The sequence below is a fragment of the Apis mellifera genome, linkage group LG1, assembly GCF_003254395.2.
Source record: "Apis mellifera strain DH4 linkage group LG1, Amel_HAv3.1, whole genome shotgun sequence".
Lineage (NCBI taxonomy): Eukaryota > Metazoa > Arthropoda > Insecta > Hymenoptera > Apidae > Apis > Apis mellifera.
In genome coordinates this window covers 9,780,947-9,794,821 of record NC_037638.1, presented here as the reverse complement: position 1 = coordinate 9,794,821, position 13,875 = coordinate 9,780,947, and the positions used below count along the sequence as shown (strand labels likewise).

General features: G+C 29.3%; 1 protein-coding gene across 2 annotated transcripts in view; it reads left to right on the top strand.

Moving 5' to 3' along the window:
• LOC409701 (zwei Ig domain protein zig-8) overlaps positions 1-13,875 on the top strand; it is an 83,822-nt gene that overhangs the window by 22,443 nt on the left and 47,504 nt on the right. For both annotated transcript variants that reach the window (XM_006568491.3, XM_393199.6), the window contains exon 2: positions 11,079-11,319. In XM_006568491.3, the coding sequence (XP_006568554.1) occupies positions 11,163-11,319 (157 nt within the window). In that variant the 5' untranslated portion in view covers positions 11,079-11,162. The remainder of the gene's footprint in view (positions 1-11,078; positions 11,320-13,875) is intronic.

The window sequence follows — 13,875 nt, the reverse complement described above, 5'->3', positions numbered from 1 at the left end:
TTAATTTATTTGTTATTTAGAATTTAAAAAATTTATTTTTTCTTTTAAAATCATATTTACTTCATTTATAATTCCGTATGTATCACGCAGGCTTACAAAAATTTCATGTAGACTATGCATAAAATAGAAGGAACCGCTTTTCTGCTTTACATCTACTAGCTAGATATGTGGCTCGCTCCTAAAGATTCGCTCAACAAGCATCATTCGAAAGAAAAAAGGACTATCAAACCACACTGTTTTATCACAGAGACATTTTCCTGTTGATCGATTCTTTTTTTGCAACAACTCGCATTCTTGTATGCGGTGTCTTAACGATGCCCTGGAAGAATGCAACTAAGAAAAAACTCGCGTTACATTTACGAATAATGTCAGGTTTTACGAGAGAATCTCAGCTCGAGTTGCAGCAAAATTTTCCTCTTAACCTCGTTCCACTATCTTTCTCATTCATTTCCGAAGGCAATTTCATTCTTCATTACTTTTTTTAAACTCTTGATTGCAATAGTGGTTCCTATATATGCAAATATACGTATTGGTTAGTGCTTGTTCCTCAAGCTATATGGAATTTAATTTTCCACTGAAAATGAGCGTAGGCAATCAGACCATCAACGTACTCGGTTCATTCTACTACTAGTTGCCAATATTTTTCATGCGAAGTAAATTGCTCATTATTTGGAAGGAAAATAAACAACTACGTGACAATTTCATTAATATATTTTATACATTTTTTTTCGTATTGATTGATATTGATTTCATATGATTAAAATTTGTACGTAGATAAATTCAAATTATATAAATAGATATCAAATTTTCAATTTCTTGTGGATTATGATAGTATACCGGACTTTCACTTATCGAATTATTATACAGTTTTGAAATCTCGACTAAAATCTGTTTTCTATTATTGTTATGATAATACTGATCCTTATCTCGATCCACCCATTGTTAATTGTTCTGATTCAATAGTTTCATGAGAAAGACTGGGTTAGTTGGTTCTTGTAAAGCTATAACAGCGACTCTTTAGCGAGTCTGTCCAACGAAGATGGTGACATTCGATTATATCTGTGCTTTACCATTAATGAATCCACTATTGTCGTTTTCAAGGCAAACGCAAAGAAGATTCATTATATGAAACTTACTAATAAACATACAATATAATATAAATAATGTTAAATTATATATATATTATAAATATAAATTATTATAAGTTCATATAGCAACAATTAATAATTAAATATTAAAGCTTTGTAAAAAGATATGAACAAGAAGAAAATATTTTTGTTTATTAAAATTTTTCTTTATATTATTTATAATCTTGATCAATTTCTATCAATTATGCCAAGTTTAATTATTATAAGAACAATATTTTCGGTATCGAAATTTGAAAAACATTTCATTTATGAAGAGAGAATGTTATGGATAAATAAAGATAAACTTAACTGCACTTCTGCAACCCATATTAATCACAAGTTCAATGAACAACTGAATCAGGGCGAGAAATCCACCCAAAAGTCACGTAATGCGATACGAACAACACGAGATGACCCAAAAGATCACCAGACATCGAGAAACTGCAACAATTAAAATATAGAAACTACGGAATTTTGATCAAAACTATGTTAAATTCAGAATTCTAAAATCAATACAAATCATTCGCGCGCATTCATTAACATTTGATCTACAATTTTGGGATTAAAGAAACCAAAAAAAATGATTAATTCAGAACATTACGGAACAATTTGGAAACTTATACTTCTTTATCTAATATTTAAGAATTCAATTTGAACAATTTCCAAAAGCCATAATGATAAAATGATAAAGACTAATCCTTACGAATTCCAAATGTTTCGTAGCTAGTAATTTGATTGAAAAATATCTCTGAAAATATCAAAGATAAATATCAAGATGTCTCTGTCAGAGAATCTGATTTATATGTACATTATATATACATTTTTCATGATTTCAATCTTACATATCATAAAAGATACATGATCATGATGCATCTGATGAATAAGTAAGATCTGGTTTCTTAAAGTTATTAACATCATTATTCTATGGTAACAAGAAGGTAATTTCATGATCATGAGTATTGAATTTCCCACGATGATATCAGGATAACATCAAATTTGGGCAATGTGATAGTATGAATTGGATCCATTGTGTTTGAAATGTGTATAGGTATCATGCAACATGCAGCATCAGAGTTCTATAACACTGTAATGATGATTATCAGATTTCCAAATCTGAGTAGCCAATAATGAGTTATTAATATTTCTCTATAATCACTATGTTATATATATTGTAACTTACTTCCATACATTTAATTTATCCGAGTTTTGGAAATATGTATTTTTGTTTGGAATATATGTGGTTTTACACGTCAGAATAATTAAACAAAATATATTTTTAAGTGTAATTTGATGTTGTTTACGGGCCGATGATTTAACCATATAATTCTGATTATTTTGCAGTATACGAATAACGAAGTTTTATAATAATTATCTTGCCATGGCATACACAGATATGCGCCATATGTAGAAGCTTAAGCTTAAGCAAATCTTAATTCGTATTAATTAAAATGAACTACTGATAAATTTTATTAAATTTGGTATTTTACATTATTTTACGAAAATAAGTAATACTAAGAGAAGATAATATGAGATTTTTTTTCACATATGAAATTTTGAGATAATTAAAAAAAAAAGAGAAGCGTATATCGTTCATATATTTTTCATATAAAATATATTTTATAAACTGTAATTTTGTGATTCTTATAAAATCTTATGAATTTTTTTTTATAGAATACTCTTCACTCTTTTTTTAATTTCTTTTAAATCAAGAAATAAAAGCAAAATTTTAATAAGAATTAATGATTGTCGTAAACAATTTTTGTACTATAACAAGTAATTCAAAAAAATGTATGTGCTATGTATTATTGCATAAGAATCAAAATTATAAATTCATTTCACAGCTGTCTTTTCTATAATTAATTTATTATTGTTAGAATATTACAATTTTATTAAATATCTTTAAAATCTTAAAAGATATTTAATGTATATATCACTATACTATATAATCTTATTATATAATCCTTAATTTTATTTCACCTTTCAATATTTCTACAATTATACATTTTATTATACGTCGTAACTCCACATTAACGATCCTATTTGCCATTTCATTTCAAGTCCAGAAAGCTTCCAGTATCGCTTAAGCCCCGTTTTCGCTTGCGTTGCGATTTCCCTCTCAGAGAGATAAAGCTCGTCATAAATATCATTACGAAACAAGATTTGCACAATATTCTCAAATCCGAAAAGACCATACTCCATTACTCTGACTAAAATCTTTTAATGTCCCAAATACTATTTCTATTAGATATCTGTCTTCCTACATCCACGCATATTTACGTGAATTGTATTTACCATTTCATCGTAAAAATAGTGCAGAGAAAGCATGAATTTTGCTAAAAGATAGTATTCGTGGATTTTTTTTAAATTTTATATTTGTTTAATTATGAATATGCATTTATTTGCTAATAAAAAATCAATTGTTTGCTTTACACATAATGTGATAGTTAAAATTTTCAATAACCTATTATTGAAATTTTATTTGATTCGCTTGATTCTATCATTTAATCATGACAATTGACATAATCAAATAACTTATTTTAAAAATGAATTTATCGCTTCGTATATGACACGATAGAAAATGCAATTTTTTTTAATAATCCCTCACTCGAATTTCAAGTATCAGCTATTTATTACGCGTCGAGATGATTTAAAAGGATGTAATCGAGAAAAATGATATTATCGGGCTCCATCCTTCGAGAAGAAAAAAACGCCTGATCTAACGTTGCTTCGAAATTAAAAATTTCCCTTATCAAGAGATTCTTATCATAGGCGCGTAAGTTTTTCAATTTCAGTCGGAAAATTCTTACTTTGTTTTCAATATTCAAGATTCCCAAGAACTCTTGTAGTGTCTTTAATTTTTGAGTATCTCGTGTTAAAGATTTGCGGCAACACGTGGCGGGTGTTCGGCTCGAGTGCACTAGTTTGCCATACTAATTTGCCCGGATTAATCTTTAAAGCATGAAGTTAATTAATGTAATTAGAACGGCTGTTGCTCCCTTATTCTCGGCTCTTTCGGCGATGCGCTTGCAAAGCAAGATTTCCCCCGTGAACGTGAGGTCTGAAAAAATTATTCAACACCTTTTTATCTCCATTTTTCTCGTTATACAAACTATTTTGCATATGCGTATTTACGCTCCGTGCTTTATTCACACAAACAAGTGAGACTAATTTTTTATCTTTTCACGAATATTTCCTGGACACAGTAGTACAAGTTCATTTTGTAAAAATTTTCTATTTTTACACACTTGATATATACTGTACATATGTCTATACTGCTGATCAAAAAATTAGAACATCTTATATTTTTGAGAGTTTTTTTCTTCTATTTAATATAGAGAAAATTAAAATAAGATAGATTAATATTAATTCAATTATTTAATTTTTCTTCAAATCTCAAAATTATTCCTTTTAACAATATTTATTTGGAAAATCAGTAAAAATTATACCAATTTTAATTTTTTATTTGAATTTTATGTGCTGCAAATATCAATGCTCAAATTTATTCAAAAGATATTTCAATTCTAATCGTATCCTCAAAGACCATCTAACGTGAGTTTAGTTCGCTTATACGAAGATGATAAACTTTGCATTGCAAATGCATTTATTTTATTATGCGGACACAATAGTCCAACTGACTAACAAAGCAAACCAGGCGCACGCATATTTTAAGATGAAAACCATGCGGCGCACGGTTGTTCGTGTGGAAGAGTCGTGGTTTTCGGTTTACTACCAGTGGTTGCAGGTGGATCCCATAGAAACTGGAAAAGTTCATTCATCGAGGTGATTCTCACAACCAAATTCCATCCTGTTAGCATTAACCTCATCCTTCCCGTTTCTTTATTTCTTTTTCCTCTTCAGTTTTTCTTTTATTTCACTCTTTCATTTTTATTCGCAATTCCCTTTTACCAATTCCTTCAATATATTCTAATTTTTTTTTAAATCTTTTTAATAGTATTTTTTGCATATAAATTTCTATTATTAAAATTTATTAACTTTATTTCATGTTTATTTCCAAATTGAAAGTTTTTCACTTCGATAAAATTTTTACATTATTAAAAATTTCTTGTAATATTTTTAAATCTATTTCGCTAATTTATTTATTTATTTTTTTTTTGCAAGGAAAACAATCAATATTCGATCAATCATCTATAACTTTACAAGAATAATAATACTTATAAAAATAAAAATTGTATACCAATGAACATCATGTGAATATCATTTAATTGTCAAAATTAAAATTTTTTTTGGAACATTAGTTAAAAATATTCGAATACTCTTTTCTATATTCCAAAAATATATTCATATAATGCGTTCACAAAAATCATTTTCATCATGATTCTTTTATTGTTTCGTTAATAATTATTTTTTCCATATTTTCATTAATTCTTCCACACCTATCCTCAAACTTCATTCTCTATTACTTTCTGACCTCCTTTTTTTTTTCTTTTTTTTACTGCCCCTTTCTATCAGCTTACGGTACCGTTTACCGTTTGTCTAATTTCAACTCCACGTCACGTTCTCATTCCGTTTCCACTTGTAATCCCTTTTTCCAGACCAACTCTCTAATTGTTCCGTGTTTCCACTAGAGAAACATACACGCAGGCGCCTCGCGGAGACAACAAGATCGGTTTCTTACTATTACGCGTTTTACATTTTAAATTATGAATTAAGTTTGTCAATCTTTCCCTTAATTCTTCTTTTCAACACAGGAAGTAATTGTTTAATTATATCGTCGAAGGGAGTAAAGAAAATTCGATAAAAAAAAAAAAAGAGTTGAGGATATTCCAGAAAGATTTTATTAAATTTATATGGAATTTTTCAAATGGATTTAGAAGTTATGACTAATTCATTATAATTCATTGCATCTTTGTTGTTATATTTGAAAATATGAAGATTTGATAAATTAAATTATTCAAATTTATTTGAAAAGTATGGTATAACACACACCAAAGAATGATTTATTTAAATAAGTAATCATAATTAATAAAAATTATTGTTATTAATAAAAAGCGATTGGAAAAGAAATTTACTATTAATATTTATTATTATGTGTTGTTTATCCTTCGATCGCTTTATTATAAATTCTATAAGCATATATCACTTTTAATATTTGAATATTCATTTTTTAATTTTGGGGAATATTGTCGAATATTATTCGTGAGAATAAAAGGAAGAAATGAAATATCTTTTTTTTCTACGTATTTCTTTTTATTTACATATTTCATCAAAACCATATTAAGCCAAGATGACTAATTACTGGCTTACAAAAACTGAACGTTTATTTGACGTTTTTATATCGCAGCTTGTGTACATTTTACGTTCCTTTCATTGTATTTTATATATTTGTCGGTAATAATACTCGAATTTTTAATTAACTCGAACTTTTAATTAAAATATTATTTTTGTATGTAAATTTTTTAATTCTTTTGCAAAGAATACTTTAATCAAATTGAAAACATTTGAAAAAAAAATAAATTAACTTTATCTCAGTTCATACTTCATAGGAACTCATCACTTTTAATTTCCAAATTATCACAATAATTACAATATTTTGAATTATTTTATTTATTTACGAAATTTATTCGAGAAAAAATTTGATTCGAGACAAAATAATAAAAGAAAATCCGACTCATACGTTTACGCTTTCTCAGTGGAAATTCCATTCAGTAAAGTATAAAATATGCATGAAAAAGACTCGATCGTTATCCCCTTTCCCATTATTCTCTTGCATTGTTCTGAAATCCACATACCTTGGAACACTAAGTCTTTTGCAAACTGTGAAACGAATTGATCTCTTGAACCACGAATCGGCTCTACTTACCAATGAAATTCCCTATTTCTGAAGCTTCGACACTTTTGTTCAAATTAATAGTAAAAGAAGAGATAAATTGGTGATGTAGTTCTGAAAATTACATTGGATTAAAATGTAAAAATTACGTTATAAAGAAAAATGTGATAATATGAAAATTAAAATGTAATTAGAATATAATTAAAAATTAAAATATTAAAATTAAAATTGTGATAATGTGAAAATTAAAATGTAATGAAATAAAAATCAAATATTTTGCCGATATTCTCTTGACATATGAGAATATTATTATATCATTTTGTGAAAATAATGAAATTAAGATATGTCAGAAATGAAAATTATATATTTTTGTAACAGATATTTTTGAAACAATAAGATATATTGTACTAAATAATTTAAATTTATTTAGATATATGTTTAAAGTAGATATCTTTTGATATTGTTTTGTTATCCTGTATCTGATCTTTGTTATCTGTATTGCGATCTGGGAATTCCGCTACACGAATGGTTGTCAGAAATTAGATCAAAGTGTTGCAGTTTGGTTAGGATCATGACTGTGCGTGTCAGGTCATGGATCTGTAATCATGCCATATACTACTGGAAACGTAATTGTAGCTCATCAAATGCTTATGCAACAATTCACGATGACATTTATATCGATTCTAAAGAAATATTTTAAAATATAATTTAAGAAATTTTTTCAAACTTACAATTTGAATTTATAAACGCTGTAAGAAAAGTTAAAATTTCGTCTATTATATTTATTTGGTCTTTTAATCGATCTATTTCACTTTTATCTAGCTGTGATTGCTTTATTTTGACAATTGTCTATCTGTATTATTTGATGGATCATGATAGTTACATTTTTCTTGAATAGTCTGTTCTACTTGTCAAATTGATCTATGTTAATATACATATATTTGTTTGATCATAATTATTTTATTTCTCTTGTCTGATACGTGTTTATTTAATTATATCGAATTTATTTTACTTCTTTCAACAATAATTGAATTACTTCTTCTTTACTACTTGTTCAGTCAAGTATTTATCTGATTATTGGTAGGCTTATACTACTTGTTTGACCATAACGAATCTATTTTACTTCTTTCATCATGATTGATCTTTATCACTTTGTTCGACTAAAAAAATAAATTCTTCTTCCACGTCTGATTATTGGCTAATCTATATTTTTTAATTAGAAAATAATCAAATGTTATCTTCTAGAATCTATATATATATTTTCGAAAAAGTGTTTTAAAGTAAAACCAGATAAATATTTAATTTTCTACAAAGCAAAAAATTTTTTGAATAGAAATATTTATTCTCGTTATCGAGGATAATAATGATACTACTCAACAACTGACGACATTCAGCATTCTCGAATCGGTTGCTTGTTATTCTGGTAGTGCCGTTGGTCAAATACAGATCAAGAGTGCAACATTCAGTCAGAGATATTTCGAGTTGGTGACATTTGAACGAATATTATATGACATTTGAAGAATCGATGATTTTGATGATCGATAGTTCACGGCTAGAATGTAAATTGCCGTTTCTAAGACAAGACACGTTATTAAATTTTTAATCAATTGTTCGTCTTATTATCCGGTTTCCACTCTATCGATCCATTCAGCGATGAAAGAAAGGAAGTCGAGTTTGCGAACGTAATTGAATGGATAAGAAACTCAAGGATCTGTGTGGTCGGGATCCAGGTAGGTTACTAAATTTATATCATCAGTCGGGGCACTTTTTGCGAGACTCATTAAGGTGATTCGCTTTTTATTTCCCTGTCTTTCATCTGGTCGATGATGTAATAAAAATTAATACAATGGTTAACCCTTTCGAGACTAATGGGATATTATGTTCCTAAAGTAATTTTTATGTAAATTTCAACATTACAATTTTTCTGATACCATTTACAAGAGACTTACTGAAACGTGGTATAGCACTAGAAATGAGATTATTAATTTCATTTTGGAAATTAGACTTCATTTACTTTTAATTATATGCTATTATAATATTATAGATGATACCATTTAAACCATTAACGAAAAAATTCAGTAATTTTTATAGCCATATTAACTATATCACGACAATGTTTCTTAACTCTTGTAATGATATTAGATAAATGAAAATTTATCAGTATGGTTTTCATGGTTGCAAAACTATACTGTCTTTAAATTAATTAACGAGAGAATTTCCATGATAATCTTGAAAAATATATCAATATAATTAATATTAAAAATAAATAAACGACTTGATAAGTAAATAGCTTCCTAAAAAATATTTAATGATTTTCAAAATGGTCAATGAATCTAAGTTATAATGACTAAACATCTTACATCGTGCACTAATTCTTAATCACCTTAACACTTTCCCAATTATGAATACCTAATTTAACGCGACGACAAAATAAACACACATTCACCACTGATGCCTTGATCCTTTCTCGCAAACTGCTACCGTGTCAATAGGAAGAATAGGTTGGCTCCTTGCTCGGTGAATTTCTCGCCGATCTTTGGTCAGGTTGCGCATCGAGTTCCAGCAAATTTTTCGAGATACACGGGGATGAAAGGAGATATGCCGGCGACCTGGATGCTTGAATAGATCATTCTCGGTCGGGTTGCCGAATGTTCTGTTGCCATGCATCTGTGCAGGATGCATGCAATGGCGCGCATTCGTACTTTGATCACATCTCCGTTAGAATAGCTTCCACCTCTCTTTTCCTCCACCGTCCATTCTCTCTGTCTATCTCTGTCGGGCCCCGGATGATCGCGCAAAGCTTTTCGAAAGGAGACTTTGACGCGTATTTGCACACGCGCGAAAAATCGTTCTGCTATAACCGGATGTTTCCTCCCCAAACGATATTTTATACAGCTACTTGATAACGCGTTTCTTTCAGAATTATTTTTATCGAAATCGGATACATCGTTTTTCCCCTCTGACGCCTTTGAATATTCTTCTACCTCTTTGCGCGCGCGTGTATGTGTGTACACACACTCGAAGCTGTGGAAATTCGATTCAAAATACGGTAGCGAAATTGCATTCGTGTTTTCTAAATATCACAACAAATACGTGTTTATCTCGCTTAAGAAATAGAAATGGCAAGAGAGTGTGAGTGTGCAAGTAGATTGCGAACAGTGTTGCTGAAATTTTACAGATGCATTGAACGAAATAAAAGAAACATTGTTGTTTTCTTATTTGAAACTTAACTATAATTCTTTTTGAATAAAAAAAATATATATATATTTATAAAAAATGCACTATATAATGATGTTTATTACGTGTTTTTTAAATATTTTGTTAAATATGTTTGTTGATGCAAAAAAAAAATTTTTTTTTACATGCATATACAGTTTCGAGAAAATATTCGTGGAACAATATATATCTGGATTTGATACGGTCCATTTCGATATAGCTCGATGTTACAGTCTTTCTTCCGATAATTCACATTTATCGCGGGATGTATATAGAACTATGACTGCGAACAACGAGAACTAAATCATACGTCAAATACATTTCTCTTTCGCAATCGAAGTTATTATTACATTCTCGACAATTCTATTACGAATTATACGATTGTCTGTATTATTGCAACGTTTAGATAGATAAAATAAAGACCTCTATGTTCTAATAGACTTCCATCGATAATCGCATTTTTTGCTATAGATACGTTGATCATCGATAGCGAACATATTCTCGTTTATGATCTGAATTTCTGTTTTCAAATCTTCAAAATCTCTCTGTATCAACTCTATTGTAATCGCCACTGATCTTAACTAACCTACGCAAGAATAAAACGATTAGAAATAATTACGCGAGCATGTCAATACTGCACGAACGCTTGATCACGAATTGATATATCTGTATCGAAAATAATTGCCCCCATTTATCCCAAATAATCATCTCGACCGAACTTCGTCAAGATCGAACCCTTTATCGAATCCGTTCGCCCATGAACATCAGTTGGCAAACACGTTGGAAGCAGCAAACATCAATTTTAAACCAAGTTACCCGACAGTGTACACAAACTGTCGGCATTTTGACGGTATCGCGTATTCATCGGGATATTCGGGAATTTTCCTCTTGAACCGTTGAAGAAAGAGTGTGGCCACCGTGGACTTTCATCGGTGTTTGGATTTCAGAGACGGTGTTCCGCGGTGGCCCGGTAAAATCAACAGACGTCGCGGAATATAAGAAGCTTCGGGGGATGCGAAAACCGGTGGACGATGTCGATGAGACCGGCCTGGGGGCCGAAGTTGTTTCTCGTGCTGGTGACGACCACGATCGTTATCGGCAATTATCAGCGTCATCGCGAGAGGATCTATTTGCGGGGGCAGCTCGTTAACGGGCACAAAGTGACGAAGAACATCACTCGATTGCAAGGTAAGTCGCGTTTCCTAACATTCTTCCGTTTCTATGGGCGGGGGGAGGTCGAAGAATATCAATCATTGTGTTATTAATTTAGGATAACGAGTGTTGTTCATTAAATCAGATCAATTATCGTTTGCTATTTTTAGTTATATCTTTTTGAAAACATTTTATTGTCTTTTTTAAATAAGAATTTTTTTGGAGTAGAGACACTGTTTAAAAATGAAAAGGGGGGATTATAATTGGTACTTTTTATCATGATGTTCTTCTTATTTAATTTCTTTTTCTTGTAATATAGATAATGAATATCTATTTTAATACCTAAAAGTTCCTTTAATTTAGTAAATGAAATTAGAAATTTGGTTCTTGAAAAATTTTATTTTCTTATATATGTTTTGAAAAGATAGATAGAAGAACAGATTATAGACTTGAAATTTATAAATAAATGCACATAGTTTCATTTTAATTTACATAAATTTTTCATTATTCATTATAATTTTAAAATACATAATATATATATTTTTTTCATAAAAATTAAATAGTAATAAAATTCTTGACAATTTTTTTTTATATTGTTCATCAATTATTTGCCAAAATTTTCTTAATATATTTAATAATATTGCACAACATTAAAACGGTAAATAATTTTCATATTTAATTTCAACATAACGAAATAAGAAATAATTTGGGATATAAAGAATTAAGTGTCGTTTTATATTTAATTTATAACATGAGAGGTTTTAATTATTAACAATTTTTATGTTAATGTATTTTTATAGAATTTTGTGATTCTGTGTCCAACAAGGGATAGAAACTTTCAGTTTTTATTGAAGATAATTCGAATTTTTCTGAGATTTTACGTACCATAGAAAACTCTTGTCACGAATAATCTCGTATAAAAGATGAGATAGTGATATAACCAAGATTTTCACAAATGTCCTATATTTGGATACATGAACCAATATTTGGATACACGACCCAAGAATATGTATCAAATCATACATGTTATTACACTAAAGTTTCGTGAAAAAATAAACCATTCGTAAATTTATAATTTTTCAAAATTTCACATCCGTATTGCTTTTTTTAAATTTCTTTCTTGCTAAATGTTTCATTTTAAAATACGTTAAATATTCTTTTCGTAGAAAAAAGATAGATGAAATTTTAGAATAAATTTCCAAAAAATTTGAATTAAATAATCATAATTATAAACCAACGAATAAAACGAGGATAATTTAGAATTTAGACGTATTTCTTCGTTAATTCTACAATTGAGAATGCAGTGCAAGTGAACTTTGCACTATTTTGACTCTTGTTTCGAAGACTTTTCTCTAACCGTGCAACAGAAAGGGAAGTAAACAACTGAGAAAAAAAGCGCATAACAGCGTATGTTTTACGTCTTTCGAAGTATATACGTACAATATATATTCTTTTCTCATTGTTCTCAATTTACTCCCAGGTGTAACAAAAGAAGTTGGAAAATAAAAGTTAGAAAATAAAAGAAAGTACAATTAAGCGAGGTGAAGAAATTTAGATAATCCTAATCTTAGAAATTCTATATAAAATATAGACTATTCAAATAAATACACTGGAAATTTTTTCAAACAAAACTTATACAAAATCTTATTGAATTTTAAACAATTAAATTTAAATGTATTTCTATTTTTTCCATTCAAAAACTATAGATTGACAAGTAGATTGCGAATATTTATATAAATTCTGATTAACATTAATTAACAATTAATAATTTGAAAATTTAAATAAAGATCTATTTCATTTTTTAAATATAATAAGGATAGACAATATATCCCAAACTGAGTTCTTTAGTAAGAATTATAGAATTACAATTTTTCTCATACCATTTATACGAGGCTTATTATGATATGGAATTTCAATATTTGGATCGGAAATAGAGTCACACGTTCCATTTTGAAAATTAAATTGAACCTACTTTTTTATTCATTCATTATATTTCTACTTCATCGTACTCAATCGTCCATCCAATCAGTCAAATTAAAAAAAAAAAAAATTCATCAGCAAAATCTCTTCGAGATTCCTAAAGGCGATCCTAAAGCGATTCAAATAAACTCTAAACATAATCCAGCTTTTAGATTAAACATTCAAGATAATCGCGCATAAAGTAAGATTTCCAACATCTCATAAACGATAACAAAAACCTTTGAAGCCAGCATCAGAGACAAAGCGTCCTCCGGAGTAAAAAGGGAATTGACAAGTATAAAAGCAATTTCAACCACGTCTGCGCGACGAAGAGCGGAACAAGACAGAGAGAAGAGCGGATATATCGCGAGTTGATATTCGACTACACCCGTACCGTGGATCGATCCTCCATGAAAAACGAGTGGCAACGTCACGTCGCCGCGTCATTTTCGATAACACCAACTACGACGAGCAACCATTCTGCATACGTTCCATCGCGTGCTCGCCGAATTTATCGCCGATTTATCCGCCGTAAAATTCCCTCGTCACATCCTCTCATTCTGTGAAGCGGGACAATGATGGAAACACGGTCGAACAACTCCTTAATTCCGTTCTCGAGTGTTTCGCTTCCCG